Source organism: Protomyctophum bolini (assembly GCF_963924005.1).
Source record: "Protomyctophum bolini genome assembly, chromosome: 19".
Classification (NCBI taxonomy): Eukaryota; Metazoa; Chordata; class Actinopteri; order Myctophiformes; family Myctophidae; genus Protomyctophum; species Protomyctophum bolini.
The window spans coordinates 33,354,845-33,370,085 of NC_137880.1; the positions used below are offsets into that span (position 1 = coordinate 33,354,845).

Here is a 15,241-nt window from a genome sequence, read left to right on the forward strand (position 1 = left end):
TAACGGTCCGAGTATTTCCACATTGTGGTATTGATACATTTACTTCCACCACTATATTGATCAAAACCAGAATGAGTGTATTAGATCATGGGTTCCCAAAGTGGGGTCCGTGGACCCCTAGGGGTACTTGAGGGAGTTCCAGGGGTTACCTAGCAGCTAAGGGTCCTATAACTATCTCTAATTGAGCTAGGTCCTAGCTCAATTAGAGATAGTTAGGAACCAAATGGACCCTTATGGGTCTGTAACTCAGAGAGTGTACAAATGGAACCAAATGGATTCAGTATACTCTGAGTAAAATTAGCAGTGATTTTACAATATAAATTGGGGGTCCCAGAGATAGAAATGCCATTAAATGGGGGGTCCATAGCCTATACTGTATATTGCATGTCAAACTGGGGGTCCTTGAAATTAGCCGTGAAAGTCTTCTCTTATGGGGGTCCCTGGCATGTCTTTTCAAATGGCGGTCTGCGGGCTAATGAGTGTCATTATGGTGGTCCTTAAAAGTTTGGGAACCACTGCATTATACCAGCAGGGACAGGTCAGCACTGTAGCTGTCCATGGTCCTGAAATCACGGATACGTCGGGGTTAGTAAGTGTTACCGATCATATTCGACCTATAGAATGTCTAAGAATACCTCTTCTGTTGTCAGTGTGAGTTTGAATAATTTATTTTTGTACCCTCGTTTCGCCGTGACATTTGCTCATACGGCCCCTGGGTAAGTATGAGCGGCTGCATAAATCCCAGAATCTAGCTTGTGAAAGGTCAAGTGATATTGATCTGGTTACTTATGCAAACAACACATTACATGACATATTGACATACTTGCTAAATGTGGCTCTCCCAAGTTACAAGAGTTATGTCGGGCATATACTTGCCTGGACGGAATTAAGTTTCTCGTTTTCCAACTTGTGTATTGTTGTGTACTCGTGTATATAGCTAATTTAAATTCATGAGAAATTATCAATTGAAATTGGCAATATTTGTCAAGGAAGGGCAACTATCAAAGGGTCCGTTCCGTATAGGAAAGATACACAACACAACTTGATTTTATGTTTTAGCCAAACCCCAACTTTCACAGTAGGCTACAATCAGCCAGTTTAAATTTTACTCGGGAGGAATTTACAAATCGGCTCAGTTAAAAGTGCGTGCGTGCGTGTGTCTGTGCGTTCGTGCGTGCGTGCGCGCGCAAGCTCGATCTGTTCTTCTCACGAATCTCACCCTCACCGCTCCAACCAACTTTGTCACTGACAACTTTCACCTGCCAGTTGGATAACAATGTTTTTTTCGTCTGCTATCCGCGGATCGAGCTTGGTGACGTTAGACGCTAACGCTTTAGACTTTCGCGTGGATTTGGCTCGTGAGCCTCGTGCGCAGACAGACCGACAGACGGACAGATAGACAGACAGACAGACGGACAGACAGACAGACCCTCCCGTAAGGAAGCAGAATGTCATCATTGCCACCAGGTGGAGAGGAGCCTGCTGTGACGGAGCTAAACTTCCTTCCTTTTTCCGTTTGCTTTTTTACCTTCTCTCTCAACATCCTCAAAGTAATTAAACTGCGCAGGGTTTTTTTCTTCCCTCCTCCATGAACTGAGCATCTTCTCGTTGTTCATGCTCGCTCCTTTCTCTTCTCCATGAAGCGCATTTCGGCGGTGGGCGATAATAACAGCAGTAGTGTAGTGCGTATTAATAATGTGAGATCTCCATCATGTCACTGCCAGAGCAGCAGGTTCCTCACAGCAGCAGCGCGGTAGCAGGCGGCTGCAGCCCACCGCCACCACCACCACCACCATACTATGGCGTGTAGAAGCGGCTCATGTGCGTGCGGCGTCGGGCCACTGAACGAGGACAACGCCAGGTTCCTGATGCTGGCTCTGTTCATCATCAGCTACCTGCTGTGCGGCGCCGCGGTCTTCTCGGCCCTGGAGCAGCCCATGGAGCACCAGGCCAAGGCGCGCTGGGCGCAGAGGTTCGAGCGCTTCAGCCAGAAGTACAACCTGAGCGCGGCGGAGCTCCGCGACTTCCTCCGGAGCTACGAGGAGGCGAACGTCGCCGGGATCCGCGTGGACGCCATCAGACCTCGCTGGGACTTCCCCGGAGCCTTCTACTTCGTGGGAACCGTGGTTTCCACCATAGGTGAGATGATGATGATGAGACGAGACGGTCCCGCGTTTTATTTGGTAGGCTATTTATTTTATTAAAGCACCGTTTGATATAAAGGCTTCACCTTCACATGTCGTCACCTAAGCAGTATTTGTTTGTGAACAAACTATTTCCAATCAAACTCAAGGAAACTCAAAGAACTTTAGTAAGTTTAGAGTTCGTCTTTTGTCGTCTATTGGGAAATGGAGTAACTTTGGTTGATCATACATATACACATTTTGACTGGACATACTGTTCAGAAATGATCTTCCTTCACAATACACTCTTCTGGGTGATATCTATTATATCTTTTATCCTCTTGGCTATTCATTCTCAATATCATTGCATTGTGTTAACATCATTGATTATGGGAGGGCTCTCATGTGACTGGAACATGGGGTGGGGTATAAAGCTGAATCCAATGGTCAATAATCCCAATATACCTGTATAGAAAATGTGTAAGTATAAAGTATAAAAGTTCCATATATACACAATTAAATCCATCACTACTGGCTGCTTTAAAACATCAAGATGCATTTAGCCAACAATAACACAACTTGAGTTTGACCTATACTGTGTATCTTACTCAATAGGTCAGCTGGCACATCAAACACTCAGCTCAAACACTCAACTCACAACAGTATATACAGTCCATTTCTCTGCTTGTCGTCATATGATTCTGCAAAAACAGAATTCCTTCTCAATTTGTGGCTGGAGAGCCAATGATTATATGGTCGCAAACTCGCAATCACATCCTCTCCAAAGAAGTCCGTGTTGTATACTTATGGTTTTACAAAGCCACGTTGAGAGGAGTATGCTTTTATTTTATTATGACGCAAGCTATAGCCACTTATCTTGGCTTTTCTGTAGCTCAGCAACAGTGCAGCCAATGTCGAAGAATGCACAGCTGCTCTGCTACACCTGTCAGTCAGGGTTGTTGAACGCACAGCCACGGTAACATTAAGAGTATACGCCGTGTTTCAGTGCATGTTTCTGGTAAACATCGTTTCACTGACGACTTAAGACCCATTTAGACCTGAGGACGATTCTACAAATGTCTTCTAAATCACGACAGTTTTCTGAAAAACCTCATGTTTCTATATGTCAGTGGTTCTCAAACTGTTTCATGTCAAGGACCCCCAGAATTATATCTAATTGGCCGCGACCCCTATCTCAAAATATGTTGTTCCAGGGACCCCTCAGAAGCAAAGATTTGAGTTAAAAACGTTCACTCTGAAAGAATATATACCGGTATTCAAAGATCTGTGCCGCATTTGCACGATTTTTTCAAAAAAAGCAGACCTACAAGCTCGTAAAACACCAAAAGGGGTTCCCGCCCAGAATGGGTACTTAAAAGGCTTATGACATGGGAACAGTCAGACAGTATACTCGTTGATGAAGAGACAGAGAGATGGAGAGAGCAGCCAGGTGGGGTCTGGCTCACGCAGCGCAATCAGGTGTTCCGATGACAGATGGAAAAAAAGAGGACGTTTATTTTCGCTTGGAGCTGGTTGAATATCAACATGGTATGTCGCAGGTTTATCCGCCTTCAGACCCGACACTGTGATAACCGCATTACACCACAACCAACCAACACACATACAAAGTACAAACAAACAAGTATAAGCTATCATCACTACAAACAGAAAAAAAGAGTACAAGCCAGGGTATACGCATCTGTGTCATTTTAGATTTTTGCATTTGCTGTTCAAAAGTATAGCAGATGTACAGCCTCACATAGCGGGTCACTTTGTGCTGTCTGTTGTGCTGCGAGCTTGTGCATCTGCTATTTATTTATTTATTTATTTTGAATTTTAACCCATTCTGAACGGGAACCCATTTTGGTGTTTAGCATCACGTTATGCTTTAGCTATTGAAAAATAGCAGATCTACAAGCTCATAGCGCGCCACCGAGTGGCGCGCTACGAGCTTGTAGGTCTGCTATTTTTGAAAAATCGAAGAACGACTGACATTTTTTTAGAATCTGATCTCAGGTCAGAATGGGTTAATCAGACCAGTGTGTGTCCAGTGGAAACCTCGTATGAATCTGATCTCAGGTCAGAATGGGTTAATCTTGAAAGAATCGGCCTCAGGCCTTGGATGGGTTGATATGATTGAATCTGAGTGAATACTGAAAACTACCGAGGTGAAACTTATAGCATTGCCTTCAGCATGCTGTACTCTCTGGCCTGAAGACAATGCCTGTGAGAATCAATAAGAGTGGGCATCTGGGTGGGAAGAGTCAATCTACAACTACAGCCGCGATGCTTAAACATTCAAATATTACGTAGCGTGCATTTTTCTGTATTGTTCTTTCTGTATACACCTAATTCTGTCTACCTTGTTTTAAAAAAGTACACACAAAAAAAGCCTATAGCGAGCTATTGCAAAACAATTAAAGAGAATTCAATGGCAACATAGACCGAGACTAATCAAACCCCGTGGGAATGATGGTAGTGATTTGCTGGACGCATGGGCTGAAAACACCAATCGTTGTGTGGTTGAGCAAGAACAATATACAGTATACTGTATTGTGCGGGTATATGTGTGAGTATGTGCATGTGCGTGTGTTCGTGACCATGGGCGACTAATGGCTCAAGAGGTAGAGCAGGTCGTCCAATGATCCATGGGTCGGCGGTTCGAATCCCGACTCCTCCTGTCTACATGTCGAAGTGTCCTTGGGCAAGACACTGAACCCAAAATTTCTCCCGATGTGCTGGTTGGTACCTTGCATGGCTTCCACTGCAATCGGTGTATGAATGTGTGAATGTAATGCACAATCTATGTAAAGCGCCTAAGGCGCTATATAAATAAATATATAAATGCACCGTTTACCATTTATTTACCATGGGAAATGGACGGATAGAGAAAAGGAAGGCTATGGATGTAATGTCTGAGTCAAGGACGATGGCAGAGTGAGGGGGAGGTCAGTAATTAAACGATCTGAATTAACCCATTCTGACCGGGCACCCATTTTGGTGTTAGCATCATGTTATGCTTTACCTATTGAAAAATAGCAGATCTACAAGCTCATATCGCGCCACCGAGTGGCGCGCTACGAGCTTGTAGGTCTGCTATTTTTGAAAAATCGAAGAACGACTGACATTTTTTAGAATCTGATCTCAGGTCAGAATGGGTTAATCAGACCAGTGTGTGTCCAGTGGAAACCTCGTATGAATCTGATCTCAGGTCAGAATGGGTTAATCAGACCAGTGTGTTGTCCAGTGGAAACCTCGTATGAATCTGATCTCAGGTCAGAATGGGTTAATGACCGACAAGCTCGAGTTCAACTGCTGTATTTGTAAATGGTTAGGTTTTAGCAGCTGATTCTATAAAACATCTCTCGCCGCCCCCACACACACACACCCATGCATGTATGCATGAGACAGCGAACAGTGAATAAGAGAGAGCAAAAGCAGCAGAGAGAGAGGGCATCCTTTTGTGACAGTGAAGGCTTTGAGAATGTGCTCGTGCAGGAAGATAATCTAGTGTCGCTAGAAATCAGAGTGATTTCGTTTTTTTCGTTAAAACGCACATTTGGTTTAATTTCGACAATAATAACAATGATCATGACTTAAATGAGAAAAACAAATAACCCAATTTATTGGGGTTATTTGTTTGGGACAAATGGGATTGTATTTGGGCCAAATACGGTTTTATTTAGACAGCTAAGTTGTGTACACCAACAGCTGTGTACACCAACAGCTGTGTACACCAACAGCTAATGGATCCAGTTCTGACAGGTTTAATGAAAACCGGGAAAGCAGCTGTCATTTAGATGTGTCCGTTGGCTGTTCAAAAATAGCCAACGTACTTGCGTTACTGTAATACCTCAAATTCAGCCAAATGCCTGGCTTAAACGTAAACGTTTGAATGCCCTGTGTCTCCTATTACAGGCTTCGGGATGACCACTCCCGCCACCATCGGCGGCAAAGTCTTCCTCATGTTCTACGGCCTCATCGGCTGCGCTTCCACCATCCTCTTCTTCAACCTCTTCCTGGAGCGCGTCATCACCGTCATCGCCTACGTCCTCAAGTCCTGCCACGAGCGGCGCCAGAGAAAGGCCGCCGCGGCGCTGCCGCCAAACGGCCGCCGGGTCTCGGAGGGCAGCGGGGGAGGAGGAGGAGGCAGAGGGGAAGGCCTGGCGGGCTGGAAGCCCTCGGTCTACTGCGTGATGCTGATCCTGGGCATCGCGGCGGTCGTGGTGTCCTGCTGCGCCTCCCTCATGTACTCGGCGGCGGAGGGCTGGGGCTACCTGGACTCGCTGTACTTCTGCTTCGTGGCCTTCAGCACCATCGGCTTCGGGGACATGGTGAGCATTAAGAGGGGTGGGACGATAATCGGTATTTTTTATCGTGATTAAAACAAACCACTCGGCCTTGGCTGGCAATCCAGTCCGGCAGTGTGCCGCGGGTTCGACTCCCGATCCCGACGGACTTTACTGCATGTCTTCCCCCGCCACCCCCACCCCAGAAACGTGCCTGCACAGCCGAGTATTATCATCTTACTTGAAATGTGATGTGATGACTTCTTCCCCCCCCCCCTTCTATGTTTTCTTTTCTATGATGCAAGAAAGATGTGTATTTGGCGCTGCACTGCGGTGACATGGACTAGGGCTACGCTTGCATGCGGGCCCTTTGTCTTTCTTCCTCAGGAGACTAATAAAGTATATCTCATCTCATCTCTCTCCCCATTTCCTGTCAGCCTACTTACTGTCTGTTACTCCATAAAAAATATAAAAAAATAAAAGGCGAAAGCCACAAAAAAAACATTTAAAACAAACCACTCACAGTAATCGTGTGGTAGAGATTTGAATTCATCGTGAAATCATCCTCCGTCACACACTGGGTATAGACTGGAACTCACCTATGCTTTTTATGGCATAGGCAGCTCCGCTGGGAGTAACTAGGCACAGCTGCTGGACATGCGACTAATTAATTAGAGCGACAGAGAGAGAGAGGAGTGTGTGTGTCTATGCCGAATTGAAGTGGACTCGGCCCCAGACTTTCTTTTCTCCCTGGAAAAAATAAACGTCTGTGTTTCCGAGGCTACACACTGGGATGAATTCGCTTTTGTCGAGCTGCAAATTCAGTACCACTTAAACCCTCTAGACGTGATGAAATGGACCTGTAAAGAGCGCATTTTGGTACGTTCTTCTTGCTTCACTCGCCACTTGCTGAGTTCCCTCCAGAATAGGGATGATGGTGGATTGAAGTGGTTAACGCAAGTGGCATTCTAAGTTTTAAGCACATTTTGATTATCACGATATCGCTTCACCCAGTGTCAATTATCTAATGTAATGCTGGGCGCTACACTTCCTCTGCCACCCTTTGGGGGGGGGGGGGGCAGCAGACTGACCTCAGGCTTCCTTCACTGCATGAGGAGTCAAAAGTCCACTTCTTCTTATCTGACAGGGGGGAGATTCCCCGGGTTGGACGTAGCGCGTGGAAGGAACACGTTATTCCCATTTCCAACCAGTTCCTTTCCCCTCCATCAGGTGCCCCGGCTGGCCAGGGGGAGGCAGTATAGAGACCAGGATTACTGCATGTTTTTGTGAGGGTACACGAGGAGAACGTTGACATAACTATGGTCCCATCCCTACCAGGTGAGCAGCCAGCGGGCTAGCTACGAGGGCCAGAACACGGCCGCCTACCGGCTGGGTAACTTCCTGCTCATCCTGACGGGCGTGTGCTGCATCTACTCCCTGTTCAACGTCATCTCCATCATCATCAAGCAGGTGTGCTCACTTGATTGTTTTACATACAAAAGCCCCCAAAAAACAAATCTTTAAATAATCTACAAAGTAACTATAGTAAAAGTACAATATTTGCCTCTGAGTCATGAATCATGTAGTGGAGCAGAACTAAAAGTATTGGAAATACGCAAACTACAAATACCTCAAAATTACACTTAAATACAGCACTTAAGTAAATGTACTTGTAACCTCTGTGCCACAGAGTCACATGAGTTTCTATGCATTTTTGTTAAGATTTTGATGTACTTTCTTATTTTCCACTAATCTGCCGATCTATGTGATTTTCTATTAAATCTTTCCCACCACTGCAGGTGCTCAACTGGCTGCTCCGCCGGCTGGAGGCGCCGTGCTGCCGCTGCCTCCCCGGGGGGCAGGGCGGAGGGCACCACCACCCGCACCGGCAGCCCCGCTGCAACGTGGTGGCGCCGGGACACATGCGCGCGCGCCGGGACCCCTCCATCGAGACGGACGCGGTCAGCGAGACGGACGCCGGCGGGCGGAGAATGTCCGGAGAGATGATATCCATGAGGGACTTCCTGGCCGCCAACAAGGTATACAGCGTTTAATAATAACAATAGCGAATGATAAATGCATAATAGCTTTATTTACGAGGCACTTATCTAAGCCAGAGCCATAGAGTAAAACAGAGTTACGACAACTCAGTTCACTTCATGGGGCCAGGCTCTTCTCTATGGGCTCGCGCGAGTACATGAACCACGTGACCAGGCTGTTTTCTGCCCCCTCAATGTCGCAACTCTGTCTATACTCTACTGTATATGGCTCTGATCTAAGCCAGTCCACTGTTCATTTTGTTGACTAAGAAAGACTAAGACTAAAAGACTATGGTTTTTCAGGAGACTAAATAGGACTAAGACTAAATGGTGTGTTAGTCAAAAGACTAAATCAAAATATTCTGAAAGAATTAACACAGATCTAAACAAAATTGCAAAGTGCATAAAAGTGAAGACAAAATAGGATCATACAACAGAGTGAAATCACGATAGCATGTACAAAATATAAAGTCACGGCACTGAGAAATAATTATTATATAATTCATAATTTAAAAAGATTTAATAGCAAGGCCTTCCAATAAAAGTAGGTTTTAATAAATGATTTAACATCAAGCCTGAGAGCTCCTCCACAGGCAGGTCTTTCCGGAGCCAGAATGACTTTTGTCTTCAGACCTTTGTCTTCCTTTGTCTTCAGACTCGACTCAGGAACAACCAACAAGTTCCAGCCTGAAGACTTGAGGCTGCACACAGGCTAGTAAGGGGTTAATAACTAAAAAATGTAATCAGGGGCCATGGTCATTAAGTGTCCCTCCACAATTCTCACGTCTCCCCTTTTGTGTTCCCTTCTGAGTTGCTACTAGTTATGGCCATTTGGAGAAATGTTATTAACCGGTAACCTTTTGGAGAGAAATGTAAGTTTCAGTTTAATGCATCGTCTTTTTTCTTAACGGTTAACTATTACCGGTTACCAATTTCCAACGGTTAACGGTTGGCCATCACTAGTTGCTACTACCTGCACCCAGTACAAAACGCTGGTGAATGGTGACGGCCTACAAGGGAACCAACCAAAGTCACTGACTCGGTCAGGACAGGATCAGGACATGATCCAACCCACAACTCTTCCCGCTCACTTTAGATCAACAGGAAGGTTGGGGCGAATAGAGCCTTCTCTAAAACACCCACACAACCTAGACCTAGACTCTTCTAGCTCCTGGCTCTCAAACTCCAAAACTTGTAGTCAGAACGGCAGACTCACTCCCAATTATTATATAAAATAAAACCACAAAATATGATGTCATAATTATGCAGACCACACACACATTTACATAACCATAAAAGTAAATGAGGATATGCCAGATTAAAAAAAAGCTATTGTTTTTGGAGGAACAATGATTAAAAGTCAGTGCACAGCTTCAATCTGTAATTTTAAGAACCACAAACCAAGACAGAACTCTTGGTGTAAGAATGGGGATTAAAGGATTTATGTCCCAGCAGGATCTGGAGAAACTTGCATGCATTATAACATCCATTATAACAGTGTCTACAGGTCTCCCTAAAATTACATCAAATGACTGCAGTTCAGTTAATTCCGAACACTGCTACTCCAGAGAAGTCCTTACTAATACCACCGAAAGTGGATTACCGGTATATCACTCCAGTTCTTAGATCATCTTTCCACGGGTTCTGTCAAAAATGTTTGTCTCAGTGCTCAATGTTTTGTGCAAAGCACTTTGACTGACAGACAGACAGACAGGCACAGTGATGTACTGTAAATAGTTTTTCAATGTAATGGGTCCCAGGACCCAGGGTGGTCTTTTAGATGGGTCCCAGGGACATTTTATGAGTCCTACTTCAACAACGTTAGAGTACAGTACTGAGTACAGTATTGCATCCCAGGACCCCGGAGGGTGACATGTCCTTTCTCAATTTACTGAGTCTAAGGATTCAGGATGCAGGCTATTTGCTTCACTGCAGACAGGCAGACAGACAGACCTCTTTATATAGCACATTTCAACGTTTCAAAGTCTCAATGCTTTGTTTTGTGTAATGAACTTCAAATTAACTTTAAACACCTTATATACCTTTATACAGTACACTATCTCACATCGACAGAATCATGCAGCGCTGCCAGAAACAGACAGTATTTGCTTCCTTCCTTGTCTATTAATTTCCTTTCCGTCTGTCCCCACACCACAGGTGAACCTCGCCATAATGCAGAAGCAGCTGTCAGAGATGGCCAACGGGCACCCTCGCCCGTCCGGCTCCAGCTCGCGCCAAAACGGTTTCTCCGGAGGTGTGGGCGCCCTTGGCATCATGAACAACCGACTGGCAGAGACCAGTGAGGACAGATAGGGTCAAAAGGACTCACTCGGGTCCATTTTAGAGCGACGCAAAGGGGACAAGACAACTATCGACAAGACACACAGACACACCGGGCGGGTTGTCAAAGCCAAGGGGCTGCCTTCTACGGGGGGAACATCATCGTCTCACGGGCGTTGTCAGAGTGAATAAATGAATACATCATATTTCCATCACATGATATTGGACGGCGAGCCGGCCCCACGGGGCTACACTTAGGAATCACATTGCGCCGCGACAGAATGCAGGCACTTGAAAGATACATCATAATCTGCCGTCAGTCTCACAGGGCCCCAACGTGCCAGGAACGTTCCCCCACGGGGGACAGCAGTTTCCATGGTGACGGAACAGCCTGTTTTAGACCCTGGTATCCACGCGTTTCAGATTCAGACCTGATGGGGAACTATGTGTCAAAGTAACGCTGACTGTAAACCTTGACTGTGCTCGGTGTGCTGCACCTCTGACCCCTCTCCACCGCCTTGTCCATCACCAAGACCCAACAGTGTCATTATATGATTGTATTCAACTGGCTGTCCTGGACATAATCTGGCTATTCTCCAGGCCAATCATATCCAAGAGAAGTAGTTTATAGTTTCCTGAATGTCTATATTCAACTAAATTTATATAGGAGGTGTACGTTTTTAAAGTTATATTTTCAGGTGAAGGAGTTTAAGTATCTCTGGGTCTTGTTCACAAGTGAGGGGAGGACGGAGAAGCTGCAGGGGTGGTATTGCAGTCGCTGTACCGCACCGTTGTGACGGAAGGGGAGCTGAGCCAGAAGGCAAAGCTCTCCGTCTACCGAGCAATATTCGTTCCTACTCTCACCTATGGTCATGAAGTGTGGGCCATGACCGAAAGAATAAGGTCGCGATTACAAGCGACCGAAATGAGTTTTCTTCGACGGGTGGCTGGCATCTCCCTTAGAGATAGGGTGAGAAGTTCAGTCATGTGAGAGAGACTCGGAGTAGAGTTGCTGCTGCTTTGCCTGGAAAGGAGCCAGCTAGGTGGTTCTGGCATCTCCCCTAGGGAGGTCCTCGGGGCTCGTCCCACTGGGAGGAGACCCGGGGCAGACCAAGGATGAGAGCGAGGGATTACATCGACTCACTGGCCTTGGAACGCCTCGGGATCCCCCAGGAGGAAGTCACTAATGTTGCTCTGGAGAGGGAAATCTGGAGCTCTCTGGTGGAGCTGTTGCCCCTGCGAATCGACTACGGACAAGCGATTGAAGATGGATGGATGGATGGATTTTCAGCCCTTTATTAATAGTCCTCACAGTGTAGAGATAAGGGAACGGGGAGAGAGAGTGACATGCAGCAAAGGTTCACCGGGCCCGGGAATCGAACCCGGGACTCGCTGTCTGTGCCTTAACTGCTTGGCTATCAGTGCACAGGAGGTGTACATTCATGAGCAGACTGTAATTCAGTCCAGGGTTTGGCTGAATGTGAGCTTTCTGAACATTAACGGTACTTGAGACGTGTTATTTCCCACATCTTGAACATCTCTCTCTCTCTATGTAGCATGGAATAATGCCCAGGCTGATAGGTAAATACTACAGGATCTTTTCAGACCTTCAACCCCCTCTATTCCTTGGCCTGTAGCTTTAATGGAGGGACACACTTTGCCGTTGGCTATTTTCTCAGTATTTAGCTCCCACGGAAGCGTTTGTTCTATTTCTGAATGCATCAAAAGTGCAGGAAAGTGCACGAAAAGTCCGTGTGAAAGGAAGCCACAGCCATGCTGGCTCCAGGCTGGCTACGTTTGGTCAAAGATAGAAGCAAAACAGAGGGAGAAAGAGACAATGGTGAATTCAGTGGTTCCCAAACTCATTCCCAAGATCATTTAAGATTAACGTGTAACATTGTTTTCTCACTAAGTAAACAAACCGACATACAGCATAAGTGTATACCGGGTATCTGCACATTTATAAAGTAATGATTTGATGACTTAAGACCTTTTTAATACCAAATTGGCCAAATTGTCAAATATTACATTAGAAAGAGGCAAACACTGTTAAAATAGCCGATCTACCATGCAGGTTGTAGCTTGTAGTTCACCTATTTTCACAATATTTATCTGTGGAACCGAGTCAAACAAAAATGTAATGCATACATACAATTCCAAGCGCTTGTCAGGTTCAAATATGATTCTTTTGGGGGCTCCCCAGTTCAAATATGATTATTTTGTGGAGGTCGCGGCCTGAAAGGTTCGGGAACCCTTGCTCTACATGATTTTAGGGTGACGATGTGCATTTCCTCAGACTGTCGTCGTTGCATACTGACTGACAGTGTGAGGCTAATCCAGGATGCACTTTCTGCAGATAGTCTGTGTCTGGTAGGTTTTAGTGGATCTGTTAGGCCCAAGAGGCAGAAGGAAATAGCCAAGAGGAAACTAGCTTTATAGTATGTTATGTTCTGGAGAAATAAGTGTACCTACCGAGGCCTACAGTATAAATCAGCAGAGAATGTGCTATAATATTTTTGTATGGGTCAATTCTTTGCTTTATCTAAAAGAAAATGGTAGAAATACCAACTCTGTGAGCCATCTCATTACTGTGATTTCTTTGGAAAGACACAATTGAGGGTCAGATAGCAAATAGAGTTAGTAAAGCATATGCTGAGCAATTTATTTATTCATGTTCAGTTCATAATCTATTAGAAATGTTATTTGCTCATTTAATGAGTCCATTCCCAATCTACAGTATGTGACTAGCTTAAAGAACAACTTGTAGAATACTGAGGACATAGTCCAAATAAATCAACGTACACGCTGTCTTGTTGATTTTGTGTATTGAAGGTAGAAATGACATTGGTATTATGATAATATCACATCACATCAGTTGGGGGAATATCCTATTGGGAGTAAGTGCTTCACAACTTATAACTTGTACAATTATTATTGTGTGTGTGTGTGTGTGTGTGTGTGTGTGTGTGTGTGTGTGTGTGTGTGTGTGTGTGTGTGTGTGTGTGTGTGTGTGTGTGTGTGTGTGTGCGTGCGTGCGTGCGTGTACCTGGCCATCTGCACTTATGCTGCATGATAAGTTGCATGTACTGTACATGAACAATCTTGATTTTTTTTGTACATGAAAATTGTACATGTTCATCTGAGAAGCGTCAAGGATACAAACACAATAAAGTTTCCATTGTAGTCCCTGCCAATCCAATCTTTCCCATGAGTGTGTGTGTGTGTGTGTGTGTGGGGGGAATTAAAAGATTTCAGTGCACTGTGTTCAAAGCACACATTACAGCCATCACTCGATCCTGTAGGTTTACACTTCATAACATTCGACAAATTAGACCCTTCCTCATCCAGGAGTCAGCCCAGACATCTGACTCCTGGATCCTTATCCAGACATCAGCCATGTCAAAACTTGAATATTGTAACTCCCTCCTTAGTCCTTACTGGTCTACCAGCATGCGCACTTAGGCCTCTCCAATTGATCCAAAATGCTGCAGCTCGCTTAGTCTTCAACCAGCCAAAATTCTCACATGTCACCCCTCACCCCCCTTCTCCGCTCCCTCCATTGGCTCCCGGTCGCTGCCCGCACACGGACAGAGTACAAAACTCTGATGCTGGCATTTCAAAGCAACCAAAGGTGTGGCACCCCCATATCTTGCTAGTCTGATCGAAGTCGAACCCTACAAGCCCTGCCGTGTGCTCAGATCAGCCAATGCAGGGAAGCTGGAGGTACCTTCACTAAAAACACTGGGACAACACTCCACACCTCCCAAACTCTTCTCCCTTCTGACTCCAAAACTATGGAATGCACTTCCCATTGCAATCAGAACTGCAGATTCACTCCCAGTCTTCCACCGTAGTCTGAAAACCCACCTCTTCAGACTCCATCTTAGCCTGTAGCACTTGATATTGCCCCGACGACCTTACGCAACCGTACGAAAAGGCTCAACTTATGTAACTTAGATAGCATTTTATGTAGACATTGCACTATATAATATATACAGTATGTATGCATAGTTCATTATATAGATATTCCACTGTTAGGTTCTTAGCATACATAAGATTCATGATGACTATTTTTTATGTATTTGATGTATTACCATGTCTTTTGTTCCTGCTTACTGTAAGTCTGCTAAATGTCTAAATTGTAAATTGTATTGAGTCTGCAGTTCTGATTGCAATGGGAAGGTTTTGGAGCCAGAAGGCTTCCTAACCTTAACATCAATAAAACTATGCCTAACCCTAAACTTATGCCTAAAAACGTAACATCAGTAAAACGAATACAATGATACTACAACCGCTGGGGGCGAGGAGACTCAGGCGAGCGGTCCGCATTGAAACAAAATGGGGGGGTGAGTGGTGTGTTTTGGGGTCAGCGTTCCAGTTACCGACCAAAATAACCACCACAACATCTAGGCCTACAGAAACAGCACACTCTGAGTTGACTGAAAAGGACCTTGATGCTGAACATGTGAGTTACAGTTACGGTACTATTGTATCATAGCAATGAGAAATG

The 15,241-nt window shown here is 45.2% G+C and overlaps 1 protein-coding gene across 1 annotated transcript; it reads left to right on the plus strand.

Moving 5' to 3' along the window:
- Positions 1-1,799: 1,799 nt before the first annotated feature.
- LOC308334774 (potassium channel subfamily K member 13-like) lies at positions 1,800-10,764 on the plus strand (the record flags this gene model as incomplete). The annotated part of the gene is made up of 5 exons (XM_080791590.1): positions 1,800-2,139; positions 6,042-6,457; positions 7,751-7,882; positions 8,212-8,451; positions 10,609-10,764. 5 exons carry the CDS (start codon positions 1,800-1,802, stop codon positions 10,762-10,764), a joined length of 1,284 nt encoding a protein of 427 aa, XP_080647716.1.
- Positions 10,765-15,241: the final 4,477 nt, after the last annotated feature.